Raw genomic sequence first — 27,640 nt, forward strand, 5'->3', positions numbered from 1 at the left:
GCCGGAACATGCCCGACGGCGGGCTAGAGTATGTGTAAACCAGCCCCATTGCTGCCCGTTGTACCCCGGCAGTCTTTCGAGTTTAATTTTATGATCCACTTGCAGTAGCAACAGCGTGCAACTGATATTGGCTCTGGCTGAGCGTCTGTCGGCATTATACAAAAAAAGTATAAAAACCTCTACTTCTCTACTTGAAAACCCACGCACATGCTGTGTTGCAGAGATTAAAACTGTTACCACTAATGCTCTACTGACGACTGCTCCATTTTGCTGCTACAAAAATAGTATCCCAGTCAAGGGAAGGAGCGCTATTGATCGGCTAGAGCGAACGTGTTCAGTGAGTTTGGTTGCATTTTCTAGGCTTGATGTTCTTTTGATTAACGAAAGCCGGTGGTTTGATTTGAGCAAAATGGTAAATAGAATAAAAAACAGGAGTAATTCTGTGTTTAGGAAAGAAGAACAAATCAATAAATCATTACGTAGATGCCATCAATTTTGCATTACCATCTATTTCACCCCTGGTAGGTTCGTAGTGTACAACGCCCCACATAACGTACTAAAAGCGGGGTGATAGTAGGGGGGAAAGGGGGACAAACAACGATTCGATTGTACAAAAATAGGATCAATGTGTATTCCTCCATACGCGCCAAGGTAATGTAACAAACGCGCGCACCTTGAGGGTGCTGAGAGAAAACGGTTGGCACAAGTGAAAAACGCTCTAACAAGACTACATTTTTTCCAACACAATCGAATCCGAACGCGCATTGAAGAGTTGTTTTTTTTTAAACCTTCAATGTTCCCTCTCCAAAAAGAAAATTGAGAAAAATGGATTGGAAAACAGAGGAAAATTCCATTCCTATACCACCCTGCACCGGATGGAATGTTACCGCCTCCGCGTGTAAGAAAAACTCGAATCCGCCGAAAGCCGCAAAGGAAAAATACAACGAATCCTATCCTGAGACACACAGAGCAGACAGAAAGAGAGAGCGAGAGAGAGAGAGAGAGAGAATCGAAAAAGAAACAGAATACTCAGTCAGTGGTGGTTCGGTACACTGCTACGAGAAAAAAAGTGTACTAAACCTTAACCAGAAACGTCTTTGCCGACAATGGTCTCTTTCTCTCACTCTCTGTTCTCGCTTTTCAGCATCTTCAACGGTCGTTTTAAAAACTGCTGCCACCTGCTGCTACTAACTACACTGAAGTGCAACCATTTCCACTAATCCCAACACTATCCAGCTTCAGTTTACATGGGGAGCTTCAGGGTTTCGCCTTTTTGGTCACACATATTTTGCACTTTTTCACACAGCACAATAACCATGCGCTGCTGCTGTTATCGTCAGCTTGTCGGCGGTTTGCTTAATGATCCACTACCACTGAGCAGCACTAACGAATACAAAAACAAAAAACGGCACATAAACTTGACAACTATATTGTCAGCCCACCAACAGCGCAACCAACAACAGGGCAGCCTACAGTGGCCATTTCAGTAGAAGATGCACCCCAAGATTGGGGGGGTTTGTTCATGCAAAATCGTACGAACCGTAAGGTTGGAACAAAAAGAAAAAGGAAAATAGTACACTTTATCGTTTTTTTTTCGCCCGTCACGAGTAAAAGAACGATGATGTAAACATCATAGCTTGAAACCAGCAGGTCCATCATCTTGCCAGGGTGATCGATCCGTCGCTTGACAGCGGTCATTTCTCGCTTTCAAATTGCAAACCACGCACTGACGGCGACGACTAAGAAGGGCAAGCAAAAGAACACACATAATTACAACACACACTGTAGAATTGTAGCCTCCCACCACCGGCCATTCCATGCAAACATTCTGGCGAAAATTCAATTTTTCAATCCGCCTGCAGCACCTGTCAAACCCGTTCGCTGAAAGACAAGTGAAAATCTAAACAGCGTGATCGAAACATCATTTAGCACTGGCGCGCAGCAAGATGCTTTGGCGAAGCAGCAGCAGCAGCACATTGACAGGAGAATGTTTAACCCTAGGCATCGTCTCACAGTTGCAGACGCACACACACACCAGCTATACTCAGAGCTAAAAGAAATAATTTTGTTAAAAATCTCCCCCCATTCCACTCCTTTTTTGTTGCTGCTCCCCTTATGTCACGGTACGCTTTTTAGCTATTTAAGTTGTCAATAAAAAAATGTCTAGATCTCACGCATATTGAGCCACTGGGTGTGTACATGCAATTAATGTTTTTTTTTCTAGATCGATTCGAAGAATTAGCGATTGATTCGGATCATGACCTCACCGTTCACTGATTCTCCTGACCGATTATGCCCGGGTCGGTTCAACGACTGACCTTTCTAGGTCGAACGGACAGTATGTACGTATGTGCAGCGATTCCGGTTCCGTATCAGTTTTTAAGCACCCATCCTACGTCTTCACCCTTATCAGGCATTGGTTCTCTTCTTAGGGCGGCCCCTATCCCCCGTATGCTGTTTAATCTACTATCAATAATCTGACAGCAAGCATCTAGGAACGATTTATCTCGCTAGATCTTTGAGAACTTCTTCGTCGCTGGGAAAAACAATAGAAGGTACGGGACTGATTGTCATCACTATGTCTATGGCCATTGATATTTGATCAGCTTGCAATGATCTTCTTCGCCCCCGAGAGAACGATGATGGAAATGAGGAAGAAGTTCAAGCTCAGTTCACACCGTACTTCACCAGAGCAGGGAAGGTCAACAACTTGTTCGATGATGTGGCATCCACAACATGCCGAGCTCTTGCGTGTTATCAGTCCAACTCACCCTACCCATAGTTTAGTGTGCTTTCCAGACCCTTGGGACCACCAATTTCTTCCAGTGCATGCACACTCACTCCTTCACCCTGAGCGTGACTATGATTCTCTCCCCTTTTCATATCACGCACATACACACAGGCAGAGTAGAGTGCGTTAATTCTTATCTGGTTGGCTTTCTCTCGTTCACTCACTTCCTATGTGTGCCGCCCGATGGGGAGTGGAGCCTATCCGTCACAAAAATTAACAATCACAAACAACTCCACCAACAACACAGCAAAGCTTCAATAACCCAACTTATCAGGAGACCTCGGCCCGTTGTGTTTACCCATTGCCGATTCTAACGGGTTCCAGCGTTATCTTTAGGCGAGCGTCTACAAACTTATGGCATTGTTGTATATAGGAATGCCTTTTGAAGTTGAGGCTTTAAAAAGAAGGGATAAAAGGCTTTGGTTGCAATGGATAACTTCGAGAGTGCCCCAATATTTTACGAGATAATGGCAAACAAACGACCATTACATCAAATGATAGATATACTTGGGTATGCTTAATGATTTTACAGCTGGTGTATAAATAACGATATTTCTGGTCATTTTAGCAATTTTAAATTGTTGTATAATAACTGTGTATTTAATAATCTTGGTTTTACAGTGGGTTTTGAAGCTTTTGAGACTAAATGATTTTGTGTTTGATCAATTGGAGAGTGATTTTGATGTGAGTGTTGTTCTAATTATTACGTCCTCTAAATTTCAAATTGAAAAAAAAAATCTTGAAGCCAATTCTAACAAGAAAACTTGAAGTAATCAGCTTGCTAGCAAGATAAATGAACTATTCTTCATCTGTGAACAATGTTTTATTAACTTGCAACAATTTACTATTCTCTTAGTGCACCACACAATCACAAAACAATGGAAAGACACAGTTCCCATCGCGAAGCGTCTTGAAAGCGGTTACATTAGACAATCGCAATCACGCAACACCAAGACAAAAGGGCATATTGTTCAAATGAGCACCTTCAATTATGAAAGACAATGTCACAAGATAGAAGGCAACACTAAAAAACTACATTTGATGATAAAAGCGCAACCAAGTTGTAATCAAAGATGTCGAGGAATTACTTAGGGGGGGGGGGGGGAATAGGGTTACTTTTGAACCAACATGCATTATGGCGGCCCCGTAGTTAAGTCGTCAAGACGTACGACCTAAAATCCATACGTGTCATTATGTTCGAATCTCGTATGGACCTTGTACTTTCACCGTTCTTTGGAGAATTTCTACTAATTTTCTATGGGTAAAAACCAATGAGTTACAGATTGCTGGTCCATAAAAGAAGCTTTTATACTTGGACAGTGACCTACAACTAAGGTTGCTCTCCACATCAGCAGAGATTTTTAATTATTGCTTGCAAAAGCTCCAAAAATTATAAGTCTTCGCAGGCTCAATATTATTTTAGTCACAAATATCCAATCCCATTAGCGGCTTAGGTAGGCCTAGACCGACTAAGGTTATGGCGCCAAATAAAACGAAAAGAAGAACAATGTCTGAACATCCTAATAAGCAAAACAAAATCTATATGATTTTTATGCATATTATGACAAATCCTCCTTTAGCGTCCACCACAGCAAACATTCAGAGAATCTTCAGCTGGGCATGGACAAGTGTGTCTTTTCTCGACGTTTAAAATCGATACTCGTTGGCACACTTCTGCTTCGTGGAACAATTAAGCAAGCTGCTCTCGTGTCAGAGGACATACTACACATGCAATCAAGAGCTAGAAGAGCATACATTGATGTCCTCAATATTATTCAAAATATACAGAACACACTATCAAATTGCTTGATATGATTGCAACTACCTCAAACTCCACAATGTTGAATTATATCATAAAAATGATACCTTTTATTATTAAATAATAATTAAAATAAAGCTTCATGCTCTTGCATTCTCTGACAGTAAAAACGGGAAGAATTTTGATTTAGGTAACCCGCTCAAAAATTGAAAACTTTTACCGAACAGTGAGAAAATGAGTTCCTCACAAGCAGAAACCTGAAGTGAAGGAAAATCCAAAAGTGCAAAAACAAAATCCCAGCTTAGTGAGAGCTATACACACATCTCACGGGTGAGCATGCCGCTTCTCGACATACGTTTAACTGAGCAACGACGAAGGCAAGTACTTCTTCGTGCATTTGAACGCTCCCGACCCGCTTTTGGGTCACCTTTTCTCACCAACATACACACACACGCACACTTCCCAGCGACGTTTGATTTTGAGGCTACGGCTCACCACTAGCCAGTCGGAAGGAAAATCGATTTTTCACAAATAATTATGTAAAACCGACCGTATCTCAATAAGCATGGACTATTCGCGCTATGATTTAGGGACGGTTCAATGCACACAGAGCGATGCAATCATGCTACATACTGCTAATTTTTGTTGCTTAACTAGCATGCGATCCCCCTCAACATCCACTTTTATACGAGCACACTTACCTCAATTTTGCTTCTGAAGTTTACGAACTTATTCCCCACAATACATCCGACTTCTAACAACAACAAACTTCCGCCCTTTCGGTCCGGCACTGGATCTCCAAAACGGGCAAGCAGCAGTAGTAGTAGTAGTAGTAGTACACACCTTAACACACAATTACTTCCAGCAGCACGAGATAATAGCAAACCGGCGGCACATACACAGCACACCCAGTTACCACAACCTCCGGTGGTAGTGACGTGAGATATTTTCACACCGTGTTTTCCCCCGTTGCACGTTATTATATATAATACTATCTATAATTGGCCCGGTCGTAAAATGAAAAGCCACCAGCAGTCGAATCCACTTCCGGAGGGAGGGTCGAGCAAAGGCCCTGCTGCGCGGAAAATCAATTGGCGGAAGAGATTCACGGGCGCACACCACAACGCACACGCACACATACACAAACAGCTACACAAACACGACACTAAACCCGTGCACAGGCACACACGCACACACCATCCCGTCGGTGAGCGCACACTGTCACAACACCAACGAAGCTAGAGCTGGAGGAGGATGTGTGCTGCAGCAGCTGTGTGCACGTGCGGGCACCGTACGTGGTTTCTCCAGGTGATCGGTGATGGTGGTCGTTCGCACAATTCCTAACGGTTCGGTGTTTCTGCGGCTGGCTATAATAGAAAAAGATAGAGACCAATAAGCAACCAAAAGGATAGACACACCACACTGAGTGGATACGGAACCACTGGCTGACTCAACTGACACACAGACGGAAGGGCGAATGCACGTCACTGTGAAGGGGAGGCTTGACATAACCAATCGATGCCTACTACACTTCAATGTACTTCAGTGTCTCAGATGACGCGGACCTTTGTTGTTCTGTCAACACTTGCCAAGAGCATGTTGTTGACGGAATATTTCATCTAATTTCTAAATTACAACCTATCGCCAGATATCTACCAAAGCAGAGTGTACTTAACAAGAAGATATCAAGTATCTACTGTTTCCGGTATCTACTATTCCAATAAAACGATGTCTCCAATGTCTCAGGTGATGAATACTTAGAATGTCCTACCAGGAGGATGATGCTTATTGTGAGATATTCCGTCCAATTTGTAGTCTAAACAACAACTAAAGATATCTGCCAAGTCCTCGACTTAGTACTTGAAGAGATATTCTATTAGGAGGAAACTTATTACTGGAAGAGATTGCTTCCGGAACCATGGCAAACGAACAGGACAGCTCAGTTTGGTCCACATGCCACAGCAACAAAAACGTCACTCTATTGCTTCCAACACACTCACACATACACATATTTAACATACACACTAACGACCACCAACTCTCTTTTATCAAACTGCAAGTATTCCCTCTCAAGCGCTCTCTTTTCCAACATCCAATGGACCGTCGTCGCTGTGATGTATGTGCCACTTTTAATCACTTTGCTCGAGTCGTTGCCTCCATTTTCGAGGATTTTTCACGTCAAAATTACACATCCAATCCCTGGCCCCGTGTCACCAATGTGCTCTCTGGATCTTTAATCAACACTGAACACCAACACCCCACGCCTCCGGCAAGGATAGACCGTATATGTCCCGGTGTGACTAGAGTGGAGATTGTGTAACACACCACGCACCATGGATCAATGGACGAAAGTCCCTGCTACCGAGCTATCACGTCCAAATAGAGGAGCGGGGTGGATACAAAAAAACAGAAAAAGAACCAAAACACAAAGGTGACCACCTTAATCAACGAACCAGACTACGCACACACACACACTCCGGCCGCACCAACGTTGTGAGGAAAACTGACGAGTGAGCCCTTCAGTACCGTCGCACGGCTAACACATCATATCCTTTCTCTCGTAGTTTTCTCGGGAAAATTCTTGCTCGGAGGAAAACCCCCCATGTGGCGAGAGATAGGTTCTACTCTCCAGCACGCGGGGGCGAGCAAACTCCTCTCGCGACTGTACAAAACGGTATCGTTCTGTGGAATTGTTGTTGTGAGTTTTTCCTTGTTGCTGCTTCCTATTCTTTCGTATGTTGACGATGATGATGATGCTGCTGCTTTGTTGGTTGGTTGGCTCCACCGCGGAAGGTTCTCTCACCACGACGACTACACGATTTGCCGAGTTTTCTCAAAAGCTTTTGCTCAATTTTCTCCCACAACTTCTCTGGCGATTTTCATTTCACACTCTCACGCTGAGAGACTCAATTTTCCTCTCCTCTATTTCCGTACAAACATACGGTTTCCGCACGTCAAAAATTTTCCACCTTTCCTTTGGCTAGCGCAGCTCACTCTTGCTCTCGGTTGAGCTATTTTAGAGAAAGCCAGCCATTACACCATTCTCTCCCTCATTTTCCCGTAACACACACGCATGGTCCCCACAGAACCCCCCTTCCCCATTCCTTTCACTTTCTTTCTCCCACGTTTTCACCGATTTCCCACGCGCTGAGAGTTTTCGATTTTTGCTCCCTTCGCTCTTTGGATGGTTCTGCGGCTCTTCAAACAAGAAGGCTCTGGATGGGTGAGAAAAATCGACCCACAGCACCAACAACCGAGAAGGTTGGCAAGTCCGTCCGTCCGACTTGATCGTTGTTGGTGAGGAAGTAGGATGCGGCGGATGAAAAGCGGCATGTAAGGCGAGCGGGGAGTTCTTGTTCACTCGGTGAGGGAAATTGTGTGAGCTGAGAGCTGGGAAATGCTGTATACCACGAACACCACCACCACCGCACGACATACACACACACGTCCACATACAAAACTTATTACATAATTTCTTCCGATGACGAGCATGATTCAAAGCGAAAATGTGACCTTATACCTATAGCAAACACAGCCGTAAGAACATTTCACACACACACACACGCATACCGTGCACTTTTACACATTTTTTTTTCGCCTCTAAAAAACACCCAAACCAAACACATGTGTTTGTGTGTGTCAATCACGGAACATTTTAGTGATTTTCGTACACGATGGTTCAATTTTAATTGTGTGTTCGCGCTGGCAGGAAAGGAAGCACAGTCGACTAACTTTCGACCGCCTTTTTTATTGATTCAGGATGGTGGTAGTGGGGTGAGCTATTGCTTCCCCTAAAAAAACAGCGCGCGATTCTAAATTAAAATTCAACGAAAATGTGCGCGATCAAAGCGGCGGCAGTCCGTGGCCAACAGAAGGAAAGAAAGAAAGAAAAAATCTACTTTCCACCACGGCTGTGACTATGGTCTGCTCGATTGTCGGCGCTGTGTCTAATGTGAACCAGCCGTACCAGCTATATGCTTGTGTTGCGCTCTTAATATAGTCGCCTAATATTGGTTGGTTGTACGCCCCCCACCCGTCCGCCTAGCCTGACCCCCAGAGCTGCGCTCGACCAACCAACCGGGGGAGCACAGGCACGAACCAAAACGTCGATTTTTCTTCTATTCGTTTTTCCTCCCCACACGCGCACAAACACACACACACGCACACATCGGTAGTATATGTGATCGATCTGATCGATTTTAGACGAAAATTTTCAACCACTGCCAACACATCACCATCATCATCATCGTCACACCATATCCATCCATGCATTAGCTATTATAGAGCTTTTCCTCGTTCCCTCTCTCCTCCCCCCTCCCCCTCTCCTACTACCAAATGGACCACACTCTCAAACACTCACACAAACACACACACTCTAATTCCATATTTCAGGGTCACAGAAATTATAGGTTATTGAGCGGTTTTTTCCTCGCTCTTCTTGTTCGCTCACCTGATGTGTCACTTCGGAGGAGTCGACCAATCGATTGATACCAATAAAGATCATCCCACAGTGTAACGCACCTGTGCTTCACTGCATATGGCATTCGTATGTGTTTGTGTGTGTGTGTGAAGGTGTGCATAGAATTTAGTGTTTCACGCAACACGCAAGAGTTCTTTTTCTGCTCCCTGCTGCTAATTAGCAATCGGTGAAAGGTGCCTCACGAAAATCACCCCTGTCCGAGCGAGCGCCACTAACTATCTAGATATTTTCACCTTGCAGAACGGAAAACTGCCACACACTCAAGCAGACACAGGCACCAACACCACACGGAAAGCGAGACTAGCGCGCGACCACTTGCGGCGAACTTGCAGCGTGTGTGCTCTCGCACTGACAGTGTGCTCCCGAGGCGGTACTTCGCTCACATCGCGGGGGCCAATTTCATAAGGGCAATCCGCACCGCCGCCCCCACACCTTATTGTGTGTTCGGTGGGAGCGCACTGGGCCATATGTACGATACTATAGAGAGAGTGAGCGAGCAAGAGAGAACCCCGTCAGTCCCAAAAATGTAAGGGTTGCGAAGAGAACTTTCAATGCTCCAATGCATGCTGGGAGAGCGCGATGGATGTTTCGCGTGCAGATGGTGAACGGAGAGCACACTCGGCGTACCCTGCAATATGTGTGCTGAGGGCACGGGGAATAACAACTCAATCTTCCTCAAAAGAGCGGTGGCATGTGGAGGGAAAAGCGTGAGAAATAGTTTCACAGGGGGGCGCACTTGCTGAAGAGCTGCTGGAAAAGCGGTACACATTTTCCCGTGAGCTTTTCCGGCTGAGACGGTGAGAGCAAGAGCACGGGGAAGAGCCCGATTCGATGGATTCAGCTCGTGTGAGTCAGCTGTGTGTGGTGTGGATGTGAGCGCAGTAGGCCATGAGCTTGTGTGAGCCTTGTTTATCGAAAAGCCCTCACCCGATCTCGGTGCCAAAAGGAACCCACACGCAATTAATACAAGCCCGTGGAACTCACCGAACGCGTGTGTTTGGTCGCCTAAAAGAAAGAGAAATTCAGACTTTTTTTTAAAGAACAAAATAAACAAAAATATCACCAAAAATGATGTAACACAAAACAATGCATTATTTAACGAACTGACGCGGTCGTAACCTACAAAACGAACCAGACACAATCTCGCGCAATTGCTTTGCAATTATAATATCACGCGACGTATCAGTTGATACGTTTAGCCTCTTATCAAGTATTGGAATGAGGGGCGCAATGTAGATTAGATAGCTATAGGCGAACTATCTTATCAACATGCAGCTAGAAATAGTTGCACAAATAGTGATCGGTAATGTGGAGCACGTAAATAATTTCATATTTATAATAATCAAAGGCTGGAACATTTTTTTTTTTCTCTCTGTACAATTCTATTTATCGGATTTTTATCTAAGCAGTTACTTTCGTATGTTTTTCTTAAAGCCTTTTTTTCTAAATATTTATTTCTAAGAGGTCTATTAAAGGATGTAGACAACAATGATATTTATTTAAACGTAAAACTCCTTAACATTCCGAAATATCCCTTCCAGTCTGCCTCGGGTTGGGATGAACGGCAAAATTGAAACATTTTAAATCTGTTTTGTGACTAGAATTGCCAACAAAATTACAACAATTTGCAGTCTCCAAATGTCGAATCAAAATGTTAGCATGAATTATTGGTCACATGTCCTCATTGTGTGTGTGTGCATGTGTGTGACCCCGCTTATGCCCTACTTTTGTTTCCTATCTTCCTCTATATCCCCATAGCCGACCAATTATTCCACACAGACACTCGGTCCAACGCTAGCCCAACAACGCTCGACTACGGCTGGCTGAGGAACATCCCGATTGGCGATACTACCGGGGGGGAAAGGAAGGAAAACCTCTACTCTCATAGCAACATCCTCCCTTTCCCTCCTCCGGGAAGCCCCTCCAATGGGGAAGCAAGCGGCAGCTTCGAGCTCACCACCACCACCAGCGGAGGCACAGTCCGAATGTTTATATTTAGAAAAACGTTTCACACATCATGCCCAAAACGCCAAACTCCGAGACGCCAGATGCACCAAACACAACAGCCATGGGGGAGGGGAGGGCGGGGGCAAAGCGTGATGAAGGTGAACGTCCCCACGCTCGATCGCAGGGAGTCTGTAGGAGAACGGACCCATGCATGCACACAATCTGAATCTACTTCAACCGACCTGTTCCTGTTGTGCGTTCCCGTGCTGATCCGTGCTGAATCCGACCGATTTATCCTGTCCCTCTCCCCCCGGTCGAGCACGAATCAACACGAGCACACATACGTACGGTGTGCTCCGGCGGGCGGTGGACGGGCAGGACGAGCGATCGATCGATTTTCGCGACTCGAAAAAGGTGGAAAATTCAATTTCGAGCTCGCTGTTATGCAACGTGCCTGTGGGAAAATGCGAAGGAGGAGTGACGATGATCCCGGATGTGGTTGGAGGAGGGGATGTGGGGCAGTTTTTGCATGATTCCGCACCGGCCATATGAGAGCGTGGGGATAAATGAAAATGGAAGATTGATTTTTTGGCTTTGTCATGTGCAAATCAAAAGCACCCCGTGTCCTTAGCGGTCGTGGCCCCCCGGTTCCCCCCGCGAAGCTGCTAATCAATTTTCATAATTTAACACACACAAGGGGGTGGGTGTTGCAGGTGGGTGGAGAGCCTATTTTTCGACCATTCTGCTTCGGTTCGATTCTGCTAAAAATAGCCCTCAACTGTAAAAGGACCACCCTTCAGCCTGGTGGTGATGTGCCTGTTGTGGTGCCCTTCTTCATGGAATGGAAAAAAGCCTTGCACAAAAAAGGGCCCAATCAATGCTGTTGTTGTTGCTGCGGGCGCCCCGGACGCCTAATTAGCAGCGGTTTCCGCACATTTCGCATTCTGTCCGCCAGTGCGCGGTTTGTGGCGGTGCGGGTGTTTTCTGGTGCGGATTTTCTTCTAGTTTCCGCAAAAAAATACACTGAAATAGGACAATAAACTCGATTAAAATTCCACTCCTTTTCGACCCCTTTGTGTGTTTGGAGCACATTCCACGGCAGGGAGCGTAACGGCGTGAATGGTGCCGAAACGCTTCCCCCCGTTGCAATAATTAGATGCGACCTTCGGCAACATTCTCTACGTGGCAGTGCGGAGGCTTTAAGCATTTAGGCAGGGGACAGCATAAATGTTACACCCCCGTTTCTCGATGGCCTTCTCGCTAAAACAAAACAAATAAAAAAAAGCGAAGTCAAAAAACACGTCTCCGGTGCGGCATGATGCACCCGCGCACACGCTCAGGTGCACGCGCTTCAAACACCTTCTCTCTCGCTCTCTCTCTCTCTCTCTCTCTCTCTCTCTCTCTCTCTCTCTCTCTCTCTCTCTCTCTCTCTCTCTCTCTCTCTCTCTCTCTCTCTCTCTCTCTCTCTCTCTCTCTCTCTCTCTCTCTCGCCTCGGGGCCACATGACGCCCAGGCCCCCGTTTCATCACTAATTGAGGCTGCCACCCGGATGTCGTTACGGCTGGTAAGAGCGTGTCCGTCGGGTGGACGGGGGTACTGCAAAAAAGCCCGGTCTGGTCGAGGACAACTACGATGCCGCCGGAGCCGCAGCCACACGCTCTTTGTGTGTATGTGTGTGTTTACCTGTCACCATTGTGACGGCGCGTCTCTCAGGCTTGCTCGGGCTTTCTCCTAGGCACACGTCGTTCTTATCGGGTAGCAGAGCAATTGCATCCAGGTCGCCGCTGCTAATGTGCACCATAAATCAACCCCCGGGGGAGGCGGTCGGAGGTGAGCTTTGCCAAACGTCCGCACACTCGCTTGCGCTTGCAACGGTGGAAAGGAAAGTGTAAGCCTTCAAGGATGTAAACAAAACCGAACCATGGCACCTCTTACCCGCACGGCTTGGCCCTTATCACCTGCGCGGCGATGCGCGAGATTGCCTCCGAGTACCCGCGGAAATCGGGCACAGTAGGCCGCGCTTGGGGATGGATTTTGCTATATGCACACATCCACTCACACGCACGCACACACACAGATCAAACAATCGACCTTTCTCGCACACTAGCTTCCTCGCGTCAGTCACCTTTAGTTTGGACACACCGTCCACGTCCGTCAGCACACGAAGGTGATGCATTATCGGGCGCGCGCGACGTTTGGAAGCGATTTTAATGGCCACCTGGGCGATTGAAATCGATCGATAGCACGCACACACGCCGCATGCTTCCACACACGTATTCTTTCACGGCACTTCGGTGGAGTGTGTAACTTTTAACAAACCAAAGAAAAAAATTCCTTCGCTACGCACACTGATGGCCCCAACACGCGAAAAAGATGAACGCCCGGTGCACACACACACCTACACACAAACATAGCTGAACATACATACACACCGCTTTCTCCATTGGGTTGAGAGATCGTCCCTAGGAAAATTTGCACCTGAGTTTTAAATCCCACTCCAATGCAGAAATCACACGACGGGAAAGCGTTTTGTGCCTTTCAATTTGTCGGTCGTAGCAGAAACCTTAACCTATCCTCCCCCGGGTAACACACGCACAACTTTCATTTCGCACACTACACCTACACATACCAGGATGAAAAATCAATGATCGCACCGACACCCTCGGGGGAGAACCATGAAACGTGTATGGGCAAAGCGGAAACCGATGTCCAAAAACGGAAAAAAGCACAGACACACACTCTGTTACTTACCGAAATTTCCGCAAGCTTATCCTTTCTTTTTCGCACAAATCCGCTGTACGGCTAACCCGGGGGCAATTGTTTGCAATTTGTTAGACGCTCCTGCCGTCGTCGGAATTCCGACCTGTCCAAGATCGCCCGTCGAAGCGGATAAGCGGGTAGCGGTTCGGCTATATTTTCTTCGAATGTATTGTCATTGCATATTTATGTGCAGCCGCGGTCGAAGCAAACCCGTTTGACAGCTGTCATCCGGCACAATGGGCGTGCAATGGTCCTGCCGTCTAGTTTGAATTGGTCGACTTTTAAATTTGAACTTTGAAACCCGTTACGGGGTCTCTACAATTTATTGGTTAGTTCCCGTAATTTGTTTTGAGCTCGTCTCACTACGATTTAACCATCGTTTCAACACACGGGCGATCCCCGAGATACACGCATAATGGATCGAAATCCCAAAATGGCTGCAAAATACCGCGAATTTCCACGTAAGTCGAATCTCGTGATTTTTAACCAAAATATCACTTATTTTTGTAAAATTTTGTAAGTAAAGGGTAGTTTTAGTCACTTAATTGATTATTTAATTCGACTCTCACTGAATATAACAGTTTTAAACTTTTGATATAATGTTTAACATTCGATCAAAAGGGAAATTGTTCCAGACTGATCCGGATCGATCTGGACTGATACGGATCGATCCGGACTGATCCGGACTGATCCGGACTGATCCGGATCGATCCGGATCGATCCGGATCGATCCAAACTGATCCGGAATCAAATTCGGCTATGATCCGGAGTCGGACCCAAGCGCCACAGATTAAGCTTAAACGACTGGAAAATTGAATATCCATAGAAAAAAATGAAAGCTCCACAGCTTCATTGTTTTGATCAATAGATGGCGTATTACAACTCATCATTATATTGCTATCCTTTTCTTGAAATGTGTTTCGACAAGTTTCATCTTATCATGACCTATATAGCCTTATAACTTTCTGAGCAAAAATCTATATGAATGGTCGTGTGGTCAGATACGTGGATATCAACACCAACGACCATTACTCAAATCTCACTTGCTTCAGTGCTGATGGTTTCGGTTGGAGTTTAGTATTTAAACAATCGCATCGCCGTTCTAGTTCTAGCGATGCATAACTTCAATGCGAAACCATACAACAGTACAGAGGAAACGAGAAAGCTCTCCTCCAAGCGAGGAAGCTCAACTGGTTGGGTATCCCACAAACAGATGGCGCCACCAGCTTTTTTTTGTTGCTATTTTTAGAATACATGAGTCGTTTGCCGTCTGCTAAACGAAGTCTTTCTATATTCCGTTTAGGTACAGTGCTTGAGTCGTTTCGAAGCCGTTTAGTGGTCGTTTAGTGGATTTGTGGCACTTGGGGCGCCACCATCTTTTTCGCTATTTTTAGAATGCATGAGTCGTTTGCCGTCTGCTAAACAAAGTCTTTCTATATTCCGTTTAGGTAGAGAACTTGAGTCGTTTAGAAGCCGTTTAGTGGTCGTTTAGTGGATTTGTGGCACTTGGGGAGTCATATTTTGCGCACCGGAGTCGGAGTTGATCCATGACTCCGCTCCGGATTACCCATTACTACTACCAAGCTCCAACTGGACACAGCAAGGGATATCACGGTGATATCAAAGCAAACCCAGAACAACTTGGGTTGAATCATTACCTACGACAGTCTACTGTAGATGTTGTATGCGTGTTGATGTGTGACACTTGGGATAGATTTTTGCTCAAAAAATTAGAAGGCTATATAGGTCATGATAAGATGAAACTTGTCGAAACACATAGCAAGAAAAGGACAGCAATAGAAAGTTTTTTTTGTGTGTCTGGCAGGGGCCAATAAGTAGAACATTTTACTCGCTCTTTTGTTTTAACCACCCATAGTGCATCAGCGTTCAAAATCTTGTGCGCGAAAGTAGCCCATTTATTTCACGCGTGCTAAACATAAACGCACGTTATTTTCAATTTCAAAATAGGATTTTTTCGTGGATTATTTCCCCAGTGCCTTGCCAACAAGAATTCGCAATTGGTCAACAGTCTTTAAAAATAACTACAATATTCGCAAAAGAAAGCTCCAGATTTGGTTTGTATATCGATCTATTTATTTGCCACTACAGTATAAAAAGCAATTTCCATCAATCTTTGGAGGTTGTTACACACAAAAAATAAGGGAAAAATGTTTTGAACCAAATTGAAATCGGTCGAATTTATGCACACCGAAATGATATTTGTTTGCTTTGCTTCTCGAGCGAACTTACAAACTAAACTGTTAAACGTTAAACTCTACTTTCTTTTTGCTTCATTAAAATTGTTGCACACCGACATCGATTGGTGGAAAACTATTCAGAAAGTGCTGCATTGCTGCAGTGCCTACACCTAATACACTGGCTGCTGTACTGCATCGAGTAGTAGTAGAATGATTGTGACATGATGCTGTATTTTTGTAGCCATCAAGCAAACATTCAACGCGGCACGATAAGGCATCACATATTAGGCATAACGTTGCTTTGCTATTTGTTGTGCCGTTGGGCATTCCGGTTCTATTGTTCTTGTGCAGCACCAATGCGGGGAGTTTTACCATTTCCGGTTGAACGGTTATCGGATCCCCCCTCGGCATCGGCGTAAGGCAATCATTTTCATTGGTATATATGTGGTTTGTTTGTACGAGGCAGCAATATTCACAGCGAACGCGTGATCGCAACTGTTATTTGTGTGACTTCATCTTCTAGACATCCGGTGCTGCAGCATGCTAATTGTACATTAATTATAGTTGTAAAGAAGAACAAACAAAAAATACAAAATCTTCCAAACGAAAAGCTTAATATCATCACGTTGCACGGGCATTTCGAGATGGCGAAACCGCGAAGCGTGTACTGTGCACACCGACTAGGACACGACAGCGAAAGCGGCATTACTCTTCCCGTTCGCCTGGTGCAGAAGCATCATCACTCTCATATCTTGTTGCATGCTTGGAGATTCTGGCCATCGACCTTCGTTACGGCACGGCTTACTTGCCCAGGTTCAGCTTGCCCAGCAGCCCGGCAGCACTGGCGGTAGCCGATTCCTGGGCCTTCGTGGCAACATCGTTCACTTTCTGTAAGGATCGATAAACGGAATTGATGAGTTCCTAGAACTGAGCAACTCTCGAAAACGGGTTCTCTGCACCCTTTTCCTACCTGCTCCAGTTCGCCCCGCTTCTCATCGGCCACACGGTTCGCTTCCTGTAGCTTCCGGTCGACCTCTTCGCTGGCCCGCTTCATACCCTCGTCCACCTTCTGTTCGGCCACCTTCATCTGCTCCTCGACGGCTTGCTCCACGGCGACGGCGCTCTGGGCGATGGCATTTTCGGCCGCCTGTTTGGCATGGTCCATCAACGTTCCGGCCGCCTGTGGAGAGATCGTAAAGAAAAAGCAATTTATTCATTTTTATTTCCATAACTACAGAACAACAAACGACACATACCTGCGACGTTGTCTCAGCAGCAGCTGCAGCCTGCTGCTTGGTGGCATCAATCTCTCCTGCAGCCGACGATGCCAATGCTTCCGCGTCGGATTTGGTCTTGCTGAAGGATTCTTGCGTTTTCTTCGCCTGCTCCTCGGCCATGCTGCTGGCGGCCTGTACCTTCTCGTTGGCCAGATCTTGCGCCTCCTTCTTCTTCTTATCGAACAGCCCTTCGGCCTTGCTGCCGAGGTTCTTCAACGAGGCTAATTAGCGTTTTGGAAAGTGGGAAAGGGAAAGAAGCGATCGATAAGAACACGATGTGATTGTTAGCACTTTAAAAGGAACCCAAACAACGCCACCAGCTTGCTTGATTGTCGCCATGAGTAACCGCCGTTCGGGCTTCAATATTTCCATGTTTACAAAACGCGCCCGATCGATCAGACGTATGTGTGATGATCGACACCACAGTACAGTGAGTGATTTAAAATGTTTCTCATTTTCTTGTTCCTTTTTTTGCATCACATTTCATACCACTAGCATTAAGTTGATGCTAGTCAGATACATGCACGGTGTGGCATGCCACGGGACCGTGTGCTGTTAGTCTCTCCCATCCGTGCCCGAGGGCTGATGTCATCGGTGGGGAGGCCTCCACCGCGGTGAGAGACACAGACCGCCGGCGCGCAGCCAAGGTCAGAGCAGCGAGAATGTTGAACATTGCTGCGACGACCACACCGACCAGCACCGGGGATCATTCAAACGTATCATAATACTTGAGTGTGAGTGTATGATGTTTTTTGAGATGGCACAGATGAGAGATGGTACTATTACATTGTGGGGGAGGTCTGGTTTTGGTGTCGATTGGCTTTCAAAACTTATGGGCCGCGTGTTCAAATGGGGATTTAGTTTTTGATTTTGAATTAATTTCATCCAAAACACGTTCTCGGTGCGTGACCGTCCGTCCGTCAAATGCTTCCAAAAGTATCCAGGCCAAGTCACTGTATCGATCTGTAGGGCAAGGTCCGGTACGATCGATACAGTACGGTAGTGGGTTCTTTAAATTTACATTGGCATATCGTTTCGATTGTTATGAAAAAATGTACAAAATTACACTTATTTCTTGGGATCTCAAACCTTTTTTATACAAAAATTAATTGTACAATATCAAAACACTCCAATCATCGAGCAAAACCGAGTTACCGTTTTTGGTCGAATCCGCTGTGGTGGTGTTGCCGTAAGCAGCAACACGACCGACCCCCGCTCATCCGATGATGTCATGCAAGCGGGGCAAAATTGAAATCGATCGCTCGGCGGTACTACTGCTGACTCTCCTTTTTGTGGTTACGCGAATGCACGTTAGGAGCTAAAAAATGGTTGTAAACTGCTACTGCTACCCTCTTTAAACTGTTCCAGAGCAAAAAGCACTTCAACGTCGTAAGATTTTCTCCATCCACCGCTAGCCCCTGGTGTGCTGGTGTTCTTGTGGTTTTAGAGGGCGATAAATGTTTAATGTAGTTCTATATTTTTTACTCTAGCTTTTCTGCGACCTTCCTCAGATGTTACGAACTGTTCCGAAATCTCCGTCTTTCGCTCCCGCGTATCTCGGAAGTGATTTTCTCGATTCTCGCCGCAACCAGAAGATACAGCAGAAGAGCTATTTTTAAACCAAGAAATCATCTGCCTCATCAAGCTGTGCCCATCCGCACACTCGCGGATTATATTGGATCAACAAAACCCTGCTGCTAGAAGGGGTGTATGCAATGTTTGCTTGAAAGAAATGCGATAAAATGCATTTGCAGTTGCAAGATTGTGATAAAATGCATCACCTTTGCAAGTAGAGCAATGTTCGCCTTATAGTGCCGGCGATTTGCTCGATGTCTACACCGGAAGATGTATGTTTTGCTCAATATCCGCAGTGTCCTTTACCGGTCGAACGAGAATGGCAAAGTCGAGAAGGAAAAGGAATGTTGATGTCACCTCGGGCTCCTCTTTTGTTGATGAACGGATTTTTAAAAACCGCGATGGTGGGTGACCTCCATCCAACATCAACAACCACTATTATAAAGCACAGAATGATGTGTGACACGGGCTGTGGTGTTGGTGAATTGTTTTAGCCTCATTCGTTTGCCCGATTGTATCTTAATTTGTGAAACGTGCCGGTTTTGGTCTCGGTTTGCTCTTTCTCTCTAACGTGTGGAACGTTTATTGCCGTTCATTTCGATCCACAGACGATTAGAGTGCATAGAAATGGGTGAACTACAAACGTTGGAATGCTCCCTGGGACTTCAATAACTATCATAAAAAACGGTGTTTCAGAGAAATCGTTTTCCATATTACGTCATCGTCGTTTAAATCGTTTAAAACTAATTCATACCCTCCTCCTACATTAGTATTCAATGTCATTTGAAGCAGACGGTGAACACGGCTAAGCTTGGGGCTGGTTCTGCAGATGAATCAGTACCGCAGACCTAATGTCTGCACAATTTAATGTAACCATTTATCATTCGTCATCGCATTCCAGCGCATTCCACTGGCGCACTGCTGTTGATGCGACGACGGACCTTACACTTTTATCGATCAGTCTACTACAGTTTCTCCTTGATACCCTGGTTAGGTCACACCGTCTGTAGACTCTTTGACCTCAGCGTAAAAGAGATTTTTTAAACGATAAGCCATAGTGAGAGTACACTTACACTTTGCTCCACCTGCAGCGTCCAGTAAAGGGGAAGGAATGGTTTTAAAATATTATAAATACACATACATTGGTTACTGATCATGTGTTGTGCACGTGATCTTTTCAAATCAAAACAAATTACAAACAAAACATGTTTACAGAAAATCTACGAAAAAAAGAACGAAAACGAAGACATTCTTCTACACCTTGATAACGGCTTGTACGAGAAATCTAAATAAATTAGAACACGATTTAATCAAATTATAGCGGGGACCACTGCTTCTTCGAACACAATTACTTCATTACGGTGAGGGGCACCCCAAAGGCCAAAACAAATGGTAGCGCCCACCAACCAATGTGGGGGGGCCACGAAACTGCTTGACCCGCTGCGAAGATGGGTGGATGGGTGCATGGGTGGGCGAGGGACTGGAGGGAACAGCGCATCTTTTCCTCCCAACCGTAACGGCGAACGAAGCCGCGCATGATTGGAATTCCGATCGGACGCGCCACACTGGCGCATCATATGTCTCCGACCGGGATCGGAAAGAGGGAGGGCAAACGAATAATAAAAAAGGAAAACAACACAAAACAACCCCAACCACTGTTATGGGTCTGGAGAGAAGACGAGGCAAGAATTACCTCCAAAAAACAAACAAAAAACGTAATCAAAACCGATTAAAATTCAAATGCTACGGGAACATTAAGTGTCTTTTTTTGTTGATAATGAAACCTGTGTGGTGACAAAACATGCAAATGGTGCTTCCTTCTGCATGAAGGACGCGGCAGCAGCAGAAGAGCAAGAACGTTTGAGAATGTTCGTGCGTTGACTGGGAAGGGGTGTGGACTAGAACTAAAGCATTCGAATGTCTGTGCTCACTGCCGTGTAAGGGTGATGCGTGAGGAGGGATAAAACTTGATGCGTAATAGTCAACTGGAATGGAATTGTGGAGGTGATGCGGTTTCACGCGCACGTTTGCGCGAAGGTGCGGTTTAGCGGGATGGATGTAACTATTTTCATCTCCATATTGGAGTCTTTTTCAGCAATGCACCCTTAAACAGAATTCACCCTTTCACTGTCTTCCTTCCTTGTTCGTTCGTAACTACTTACCAGTGATTCCACTGAACATCTTTTGGCCGCTTCGCTGGTTAGCGTCGTTTCGGAGGAAAAATCAAGTGGAAAACGGTTGGCCTTGAACTGTGCCTGGTTGGATGGGCAAACACACACACGCGCAATGCACAGCTCAAACAGCTGCCCGAATTTCTAAAAGTGCACCAGAAGTCAAGGAAGAAGCACGGAAACGGGTTGGAGATGCAGGTTGCAGGTTCGTCGTTATTCTACCGGAACTGGTTTCGCTTTCCGGGGATGGTGGGGAGACGAAGGGATGGTGGAAGTAACACACGGGAGCTCTCTGTCGCCGGGACAATGTACGTCTTCACTACGCGAGCTATGTCAACGAAATAATGCGCCTGGTCGATGTTTCTCTTGGCAAATGCGCACGAGGCGTGTTTGTAGCAGGCAGCAACGAACATATACGGAAATACGCTCTCTGAGAAGATTGGTTGGATGGTTGGATGGAATGGGGGAATGTTGTTGTTTACACGTTCTCTCTCAGTTTCAACCCCTCCCCCACCCCCACCCATTTCCCTTTGCATCGTTTAGAAATAACATTGCTGGCAAAGAAAAATGATTTTAAATAATCTTAAAGTTATATCGCTCTCTAGTGGGATAATAAAATTGTTATTCTCTACGTTTTATAATTGCAATATTTTTTAAACATTTTTTCTGTACTCAAATCGTGATTTAAAATCCATTGAAAGCAAAGAAGAACACTATTCCTATGTTACGGCTAGTCCTCGATAGATGGCGCTAGCATACATTCCTTCCATCAAGCGAAATTTCAGTCTTGGCCTAACTCACGTCCCATTTCTTTAGTTTGTTTCATTTATTTATTTCCACTACAGAGTTTAATAATTATTGAATGAATAAAAAGGAGTGTTGATTTTTAAGTCAAGTAATTCAAAACAATTTCTATTGCGCATTTATTTGCATGCAGCGGTTGGTGTATACGACAGCCTTCTGGTTTCCTCTCAGCGCCGCAGTTTTCCTTCTCATTCTCACGTTCCTCTCTCAATTTAGCCAGGTTTTACTTCTCTCGTATGGTTAGGTAACGCTCTGGTTTGCGGTCGATTGCGATATTTTATGACATATTTTATGACATGTTGTAGAATCAATTTACTTTTATTTAGCAATTTACTTTTATTATTTTTTTAAATATGAACACTGCCAATCCATCTTATTTTATTTAAACAAAACAACAAATACAAATACTTTGCCCGGCTTTAAACAGTATTGCACTTAGGAGTTTGTGTGCTTTAGATATTTAATTTCATTCGGTTGTAACTATTTTAATAGTGATCTGAAGCTATTCTTAAATATTTCCATGACTAATAAACATTAAAATCTATTTTTTCATATTGCATAGTTTCAGGCGTTTAACCGCCCTGGTGGTACTCTAAATTCATGTGTAGTTTATACTCGAATTAATAAAATGTTAGGTGTAATCAAACAAAAATTTAGGCTTCATTTTCATTATTTTATTCAATTATCCACAGGTATTGAAACTGCCAAATTATTGTTAATAAATCTATGAAATAAACTACTCATATAAAACTATGTGTATAAGATATTATTAATTTTACAGATAAAATATATACAAAAAAAATCATTTTAAAACATTGAGTTGCTTGAACTTCGTCATGACTAAGTTGAGTTATTTCCTCCTATTGAGCGACATTCATATTTCGGTAATAAAATCTATTACAAGCTCACACATGAATTGCCACAATCCTATACAGCACTGTAAATTGCGTCACATGCGTGAATTCCTCTAGATTGTGTCGTTGCCCTACATCTACTCGCGATCAACAATAACATTAAAGAGCGCCTCCACCACTCAGGTGCACTCCCGAGCACGTGGTCTCGCTGCATCTTTGCTTTTCTGTTTGTTTTGCCTTCCCCTAGGCTCCATGGCAACGCGTCCCTTGTCGCCCTGTGTCCTGGTTGCCATTGGCAGCGGTTTCTTGCCATAGCTAACGGTTGCCATATTTACACTTATTCAACAACAAAACATTTGAAGTTTTGTAGCAGTCTTGAAGCGTATGGTGCGTCCTGCAAAATCGTGGAAAGAAATTGTGAATTTCATGAGTGAAAACTTCCTTCAAAACAATGCTTGTTTGTGAAAAAGCGTAGTGAAGGTTTTGCTGCAGCAGTATGGAATTGAGTTTGTATGGTTCGCAGGTAAGTTTCAGTGTAGTTTACCGTTTACTCCCCAACCACAGGGTAGGTCAGGGCTTGAAGATTCGAAAGTGACATTTGATGTGACACGCCCCCCCCCCATCTTTTCACTCGCTGACAGATTAGCCTAGCAACGCGCGAGAAGACCACCACAAACCAATACCGAGAGCGGCCAGGGTCCGCTTTGCAACACCCTACCCGACCCTGCTCGGCGGCCGGACCGCACCCAAGGCGTCCACTGTCGGCAGACAGCACGCAGTACCACTACCGGAAGCGGCCATCTTCAAACGGAAGTACAGTGGACATACCCCACCAAGCAACGTCACCGTTTCACCAGCGCAGTACATCCTCATCCAGCCTGTTACTGAAAAGCCTACTGGCCGAACCGATTCCACGGTACTGGGAATCGCGAACACTAGCCAGGTCTGTGCCACCGACATCAACACGTGGCTCGTCCTGTAGTAGCGCAGAACGCATACGCCAGCACAAGCGATCGCAAACGCAAGCAATAGAGAGTAGTACACGACCGGTGGCGAACACCAGACCGCGGAAGCGTACGGGAAGCGGGACTGCTACTAAACGAAGCAAACAGAAGACTAACGTCGATCGTCGCCGAAGGAGACGCGACAGTACCGAGGAGGAAGATCCCGATCGAGACGAAGCGGACAGCACGATGGACGAGATGGATGACACGCAGGAGTCAAACAACGAGGCCGAATTGGAAGGCATCTGGAGGGGAAAGGGGGCGGGTGGAAGTACCCGCGAGGAAAAGAAACGATCTCCACCGCTGCCTATGGTCGCATTACCACTCAACCGGAAAGCGATCGAAATTAGCTCCTGCGGCGGTGCGAAGAAGAACAACACATCGCCGGAAAAGTCTTCACAGTCCCGTAAGATTGATCTTCCCGGAAGGGTTTCGTTCAGCTCCAACGAACCGTACGAGATCGATTACAGTGATTTCGAGGAGAATGAGTTCGCCACCAGCACCAAGGAAGCGAAATCGGAGCAACCGAGCAAGACGAAAGACACGAACAGTAAGAAACCATTCTCCTCCAGCAGCGCGATGTACGACGAGCGGCTGTTTCAGGAAGATTCCTTGATGGAGGAAGTGTCGGTGAGATTTGGTAGTGTGAAGTTTGAGGAAGATCTTACAGCCAGCTCGGGCTATGAGACGAAATGTGACGATACGGCCAAGTCTACCTTGGAAATCCGTAGGGCAACATTAGGAACGGGTTCCTCCCCATCGCCCGTTTGTGATGTGCGAGAGTCGAACAAAATCATTGAAGAGTACAAGAAGGAGATAGCGGATCTTAACCGACGCCACGACATGGAGCTGCGTATTTCCGTGGGAGATGTTTCGGTACCATCGAAACCGTACGATCCGAAGTGTTTTACACCCTCCGACACGCCCGAAGATCTGTTCGTCAACTCAGTATCCACGAAAGCGATCGAGAGCACGACCGAGGACACGGATGCTGAACTGGACCGTCCGTCTGCCTGCCGTGGCGCGCTGCTGGAGAAGAACATCATCAATGAGTACTATGAGTGTATCAATGAAATAATCACCGAGCAATCGCCAGCGAGACGACAGCCGAACCGACTCAGCTTACCCGGCCTGGGCGGATCGATGGACGAAAAGGAGGATACGATCCAGCACAACTTGAACAACGAATGTACGAAAAGTGCCCCAAAGGACAAACAGTTCGCATCGGGGGTCGTACTACCGTCCGGCAAGGCGAAGTCTTCAAACACGGAAAAGAACCGGCTAGATAGTAGCTCGAATCCAGTGATCAAGAATTACTTCAAGGTGAAGGAACAGAACATTGTGAGCGCCAGTGCGAGCAGTTTGGCAAGTGGAAGTGGTAGCAGCAGCACTACCGGAAGCAAATCGGGACATTCGAAGAACTCACTGTTGTTGAAGAAAGGCAGCAAGGAGAAGCCAAAGTCAGCCGATGCGCACAAGTCCATTTTGCGTAATGCGAAAAAGCAAAACAACAGCGTCGGAACGGGCTCGAACGGGGGGAGTGCTGGTTCGGGCAAGTTCTCGGCAGGTCTGTGCCGAGAGGAGAGCAACATATCCGAGTTTCACATGGATAAGGTGGTGAGCTGGATGTCATGTAATGAGGATACGTTCCCGGCCGTACCAGATGGACCTGTGCTAGACGATGTAGCTGGAGAGGAGCAGCGGAAGTGTACTGTTACTGAGGGTGGTTCTACCTTGGGGATGCCGGAATCTACCGATGGACCTACGGGCTATGGTGTTAGCTTTGAGAGTGTGCCGAGGGCGCGATTGGAACAGCCGGAGGAGGTCGGTAGTAGCGTTCAGTCGAACTATGACGATGATTCGATCGTAAGTGGAAGTGCCAAACAAAAGTCAGGTAGGTCTGGGCTTTTTCCCAATTTGTATGCGTTCTAACTAATCGAGGTTTTCCCTATTTCTCGCGGTTCAGATTTCCAAGCACTCAAGAATGAAGTGGAGTACAGATTGAGCAACATATTGGACTGCACCGATTCGCAGGTCAGCTCCGGCTGTGAGGGTGAACCGTCGGACCAACCGGCCAAAGGCAAGGTAAAGGACCTTTTCTCTTACCTCGATCAGGTCGAGCTGAAGTGTGAGAAGAGTGCATTCAAAGGAGCTGCCGGTTCTGCGGGTGTGCTACCCTCAGAGTCGGACCGCTCCGAGCTGGATTTTGCTGCCGAACCGGACTATATTGAAGCCATACCGAAGTGAGCGTACCTCTGCCAGAAAATAATTCATTTATAGCTAACAAAACCTTTGCTCTTTCTTCTATGGACTAAACAGAATGAACGACCTGCTAGAGCTTCCACCGCATCAGCTAGCTCGGCGAGTGATCAAACTGTCGCTGCGCGCCAACGAACTAAGCAACGCGATGCAGCTGTCCAAAAACCACATCGCCACGGTGCGGGCGGACAAGGCGAAAGCAATTCGCTCGGAAAAGTGTGCCCTGCAGGGGAAGCTGAAGGAGCAGAAAAAGCACTACGAAGACATCATCGGTCGGCATCAGGAGTTTATCGATCAGCTGATCAAGGATAAGTCGGGGCTGTGTGACAAGGTAACGCAGCTAACCCGGCGGCTCGACTCGCAAAACCAAAGCTGGGAGCATCGGCTCAAGACGGAGCTGGAGCGTGCCCGCGACACGGCCCTGGCCGCCGAGAAGATTCGCCGCGAGAAGTGGGTGCGGGAAAACACGAAAAAGATCAAAGAGCTTACCGTGAAGGGGCTAGAGCTGGAGATAAACAAGATGACGGCAACGCACCAGAAAGAAATCGGCGAGCTAAAGCGCCAGCATAAGGACGAGATGATGTGTGCGCTCGAGGAGCTGAAGCTACAGTACGAACAGAAGGAGGCCGACGTACGGCAAGGGCTGGTGAAGGAGCGGGAATCTACGCTGGAGCGCGAACGGCAAGCGTTACTAGAACGGTTCGATCGACAGGTAACCGAGGAGCGCAACATCTTCGAGCAGCAGCGACAGCACCTGCTCAGCGAGTTCGATCTGGAAAAGGAAAGGCTCCAGAAGGAGGCAGCCCGCAAGGCGCAGTACGCCGATTCCCAGCTGGAGGATCTAAAGCGCGAAAATACGAAAAATCTCGACTTTGCCCAGAAAGAGTACGTGCAGATGCTGAAGCAAAGGGAGGCGAAGCATCAGGACGAGCTGGAGAAGCTGCAGAAGCAGTACGAGTCCGACTTTGCCATCTGGAAGCGGGAGCACGAGCGGAAGTCGAAGCTGGAACTGGAGCAGCGGGAAAACGAGATCCGGTCACAATGCCGCACGGAACGGGATCAGCAAATCGATCGCATCGTGGCGAAGGTCGATGCGGAAACGCAAAAATATCAACAGGAATTTGATGCCAAAATGAGGTAATGATAGACGTCTGAAGATGAGCGATAACGTATATTTTTACTTTCAATTTCTGTTTGATGTTTTAGTCGCCTAAAAGAAAAGCATGAAGTGGAGCAGAAGGAAGCGGAAGCTTCCGAAGCACTGATGAAGCAAAAGTATCAGGATGCGCGCGTTAAGCTGGCTGAGGCGGAGGCAACACTGCAGAACATGAAGGCGACGGCCAAGCAGACCGAAATACAGCTCAATCACGCCAAGAAGCTGTGCGATGATTTACTACAGGAGAAGGAAACGATGCGCGATGAGGCACGCCGGGAGGTGCAGAAGGATATGGCGAACATGCAGCGCGAGCGGGAACGGGAGATAGAACGGATCTATTTCAGGTATGTGCTTTAGTGGACAACTTTGCTGAAAAATCATGCTAATGATTGCTAATGATTTAAAAACAAATCCTCTATCCAAATCCGTATTCTAGAGTGCAACAGGCAATTGAAAAGAAGGACAACACTATAGCGGCCCTTCAGAAGGAGATTGCCGGGCTGAAGGAACGTTGCTTGAAGCAGGACGCGATCATACGACAGCAGCGTATGGATTACTGTACAAAATAGGATACATCCGACAAAAACTGAGTAGATTCCATCGCA

General features: G+C 46.2%; 3 protein-coding genes and 1 long non-coding RNA gene across 21 annotated transcripts in view; 2 read left to right on the forward strand and 2 right to left on the reverse strand.

Moving 5' to 3' along the window:
* The window catches only part of LOC120954918 (plasma membrane calcium-transporting ATPase 1), a 65,803-nt gene extending 51,942 nt beyond the window's left edge, over positions 1-13,861 (reverse strand). For 9 of the 16 annotated variants that reach the window (XM_040375261.2, XM_040375260.2, XM_040375259.2 and 6 more), the window contains exons 1-2: positions 9,264-9,401; positions 5,252-5,917 (exon numbers count right to left, since the gene is read on the reverse strand). The gene's annotated coding sequence lies outside the window, so the exon portion shown is untranslated. Of the gene's footprint in view, positions 1-5,251; positions 5,918-6,989; positions 7,095-8,910; positions 8,930-9,071; positions 9,244-9,263; positions 9,402-10,014; positions 10,036-13,728 lie in introns of those variants that run through there. The other 7 variants (XM_040375245.2, XM_040375242.2, XM_040375244.2 and 4 more) reach the window with 7 other exon arrangements.
* Positions 13,862-13,992: 131 nt separating this feature from the next.
* LOC125907402 (uncharacterized) lies at positions 13,993-16,530 on the forward strand. Its single transcript, XR_007452615.1, has 2 exons — positions 13,993-15,040; positions 15,186-16,530. It is a non-coding gene; the product is annotated as an uncharacterized LOC125907402 (long non-coding RNA).
* On the reverse strand, positions 15,809-21,328 carry LOC120956684 (signal recognition particle receptor FtsY). Of its 3 annotated transcripts, none has more exons than XM_040378356.2 (5): positions 20,950-21,328; positions 19,861-19,872; positions 17,192-17,433; positions 16,906-17,082; positions 15,809-16,823 (listed from the first exon to the last, which is right to left on the reverse strand). In XM_040378356.2, exons 1-5 carry the CDS (start codon positions 20,966-20,968, stop codon positions 16,737-16,739), a joined length of 537 nt encoding a protein of 178 aa, XP_040234290.1. In that variant the 5' UTR covers positions 20,969-21,328; the 3' UTR covers positions 15,809-16,736. The 3 variants fall into 3 exon arrangements, with proteins under 3 accessions (XP_040234290.1, XP_040234288.1, XP_040234289.1); XM_040378354.2 differs by having other exon boundaries at positions 16,906-17,115; positions 20,950-21,325; XM_040378355.2 differs by lacking the exon at positions 19,861-19,872 and having other exon boundaries at positions 16,906-17,115; positions 20,950-21,323.
* Positions 21,329-22,483: 1,155 nt separating this feature from the next.
* On the forward strand, positions 22,484-27,612 carry LOC120955969 (centrosomal protein of 131 kDa). Its single transcript, XM_040377256.2, has 6 exons — positions 22,484-23,139; positions 23,258-25,514; positions 25,587-25,863; positions 25,940-27,016; positions 27,086-27,379; positions 27,472-27,612. Exons 1-6 carry the CDS (start codon positions 23,113-23,115, stop codon positions 27,602-27,604), a joined length of 4,065 nt encoding a protein of 1,354 aa, XP_040233190.2. The 5' UTR covers positions 22,484-23,112; the 3' UTR covers positions 27,605-27,612.
* The last annotated feature ends 28 nt before the right edge of the window (positions 27,613-27,640 follow it).

The sequence above is a fragment of the Anopheles coluzzii genome, chromosome 3 (assembly GCF_943734685.1).
Source record: "Anopheles coluzzii chromosome 3, AcolN3, whole genome shotgun sequence".
NCBI classification, from domain to species: Eukaryota; Metazoa; Arthropoda; class Insecta; order Diptera; family Culicidae; genus Anopheles; species Anopheles coluzzii.

What these genes read in the sequence shown, in the direction of transcription:
- LOC120956684 (XM_040378354.2), bottom strand. An exon ending in CTGCTGAGACAACGTCGCAG is followed by an intron (nt 17,116 to 17,191) that starts GTATGTGTCGTT and finishes ATCTCTCCACAG; the next exon opens with GCGGCCGGAACGTTGATGGA. An exon ending in AGCGGGGCGAACTGGAGCAG is followed by an intron (nt 16,824 to 16,905) that starts GTAGGAAAAGGG and finishes CGATCCTTACAG; the next exon opens with AAAGTGAACGATGTTGCCAC.
- LOC120955969 (XM_040377256.2), top strand. Translation starts at nt 23,113, where the DNA reads ATGGAATTGAGTTTGTATGGTTCGCAG. An exon ending in TGAGTTTGTATGGTTCGCAG is followed by an intron (nt 23,140 to 23,257) that starts GTAAGTTTCAGT and finishes ACTCGCTGACAG; the next exon opens with ATTAGCCTAGCAACGCGCGA. An exon ending in GAATTTGATGCCAAAATGAG is followed by an intron (nt 27,017 to 27,085) that starts GTAATGATAGAC and finishes TTGATGTTTTAG; the next exon opens with TCGCCTAAAAGAAAAGCATG.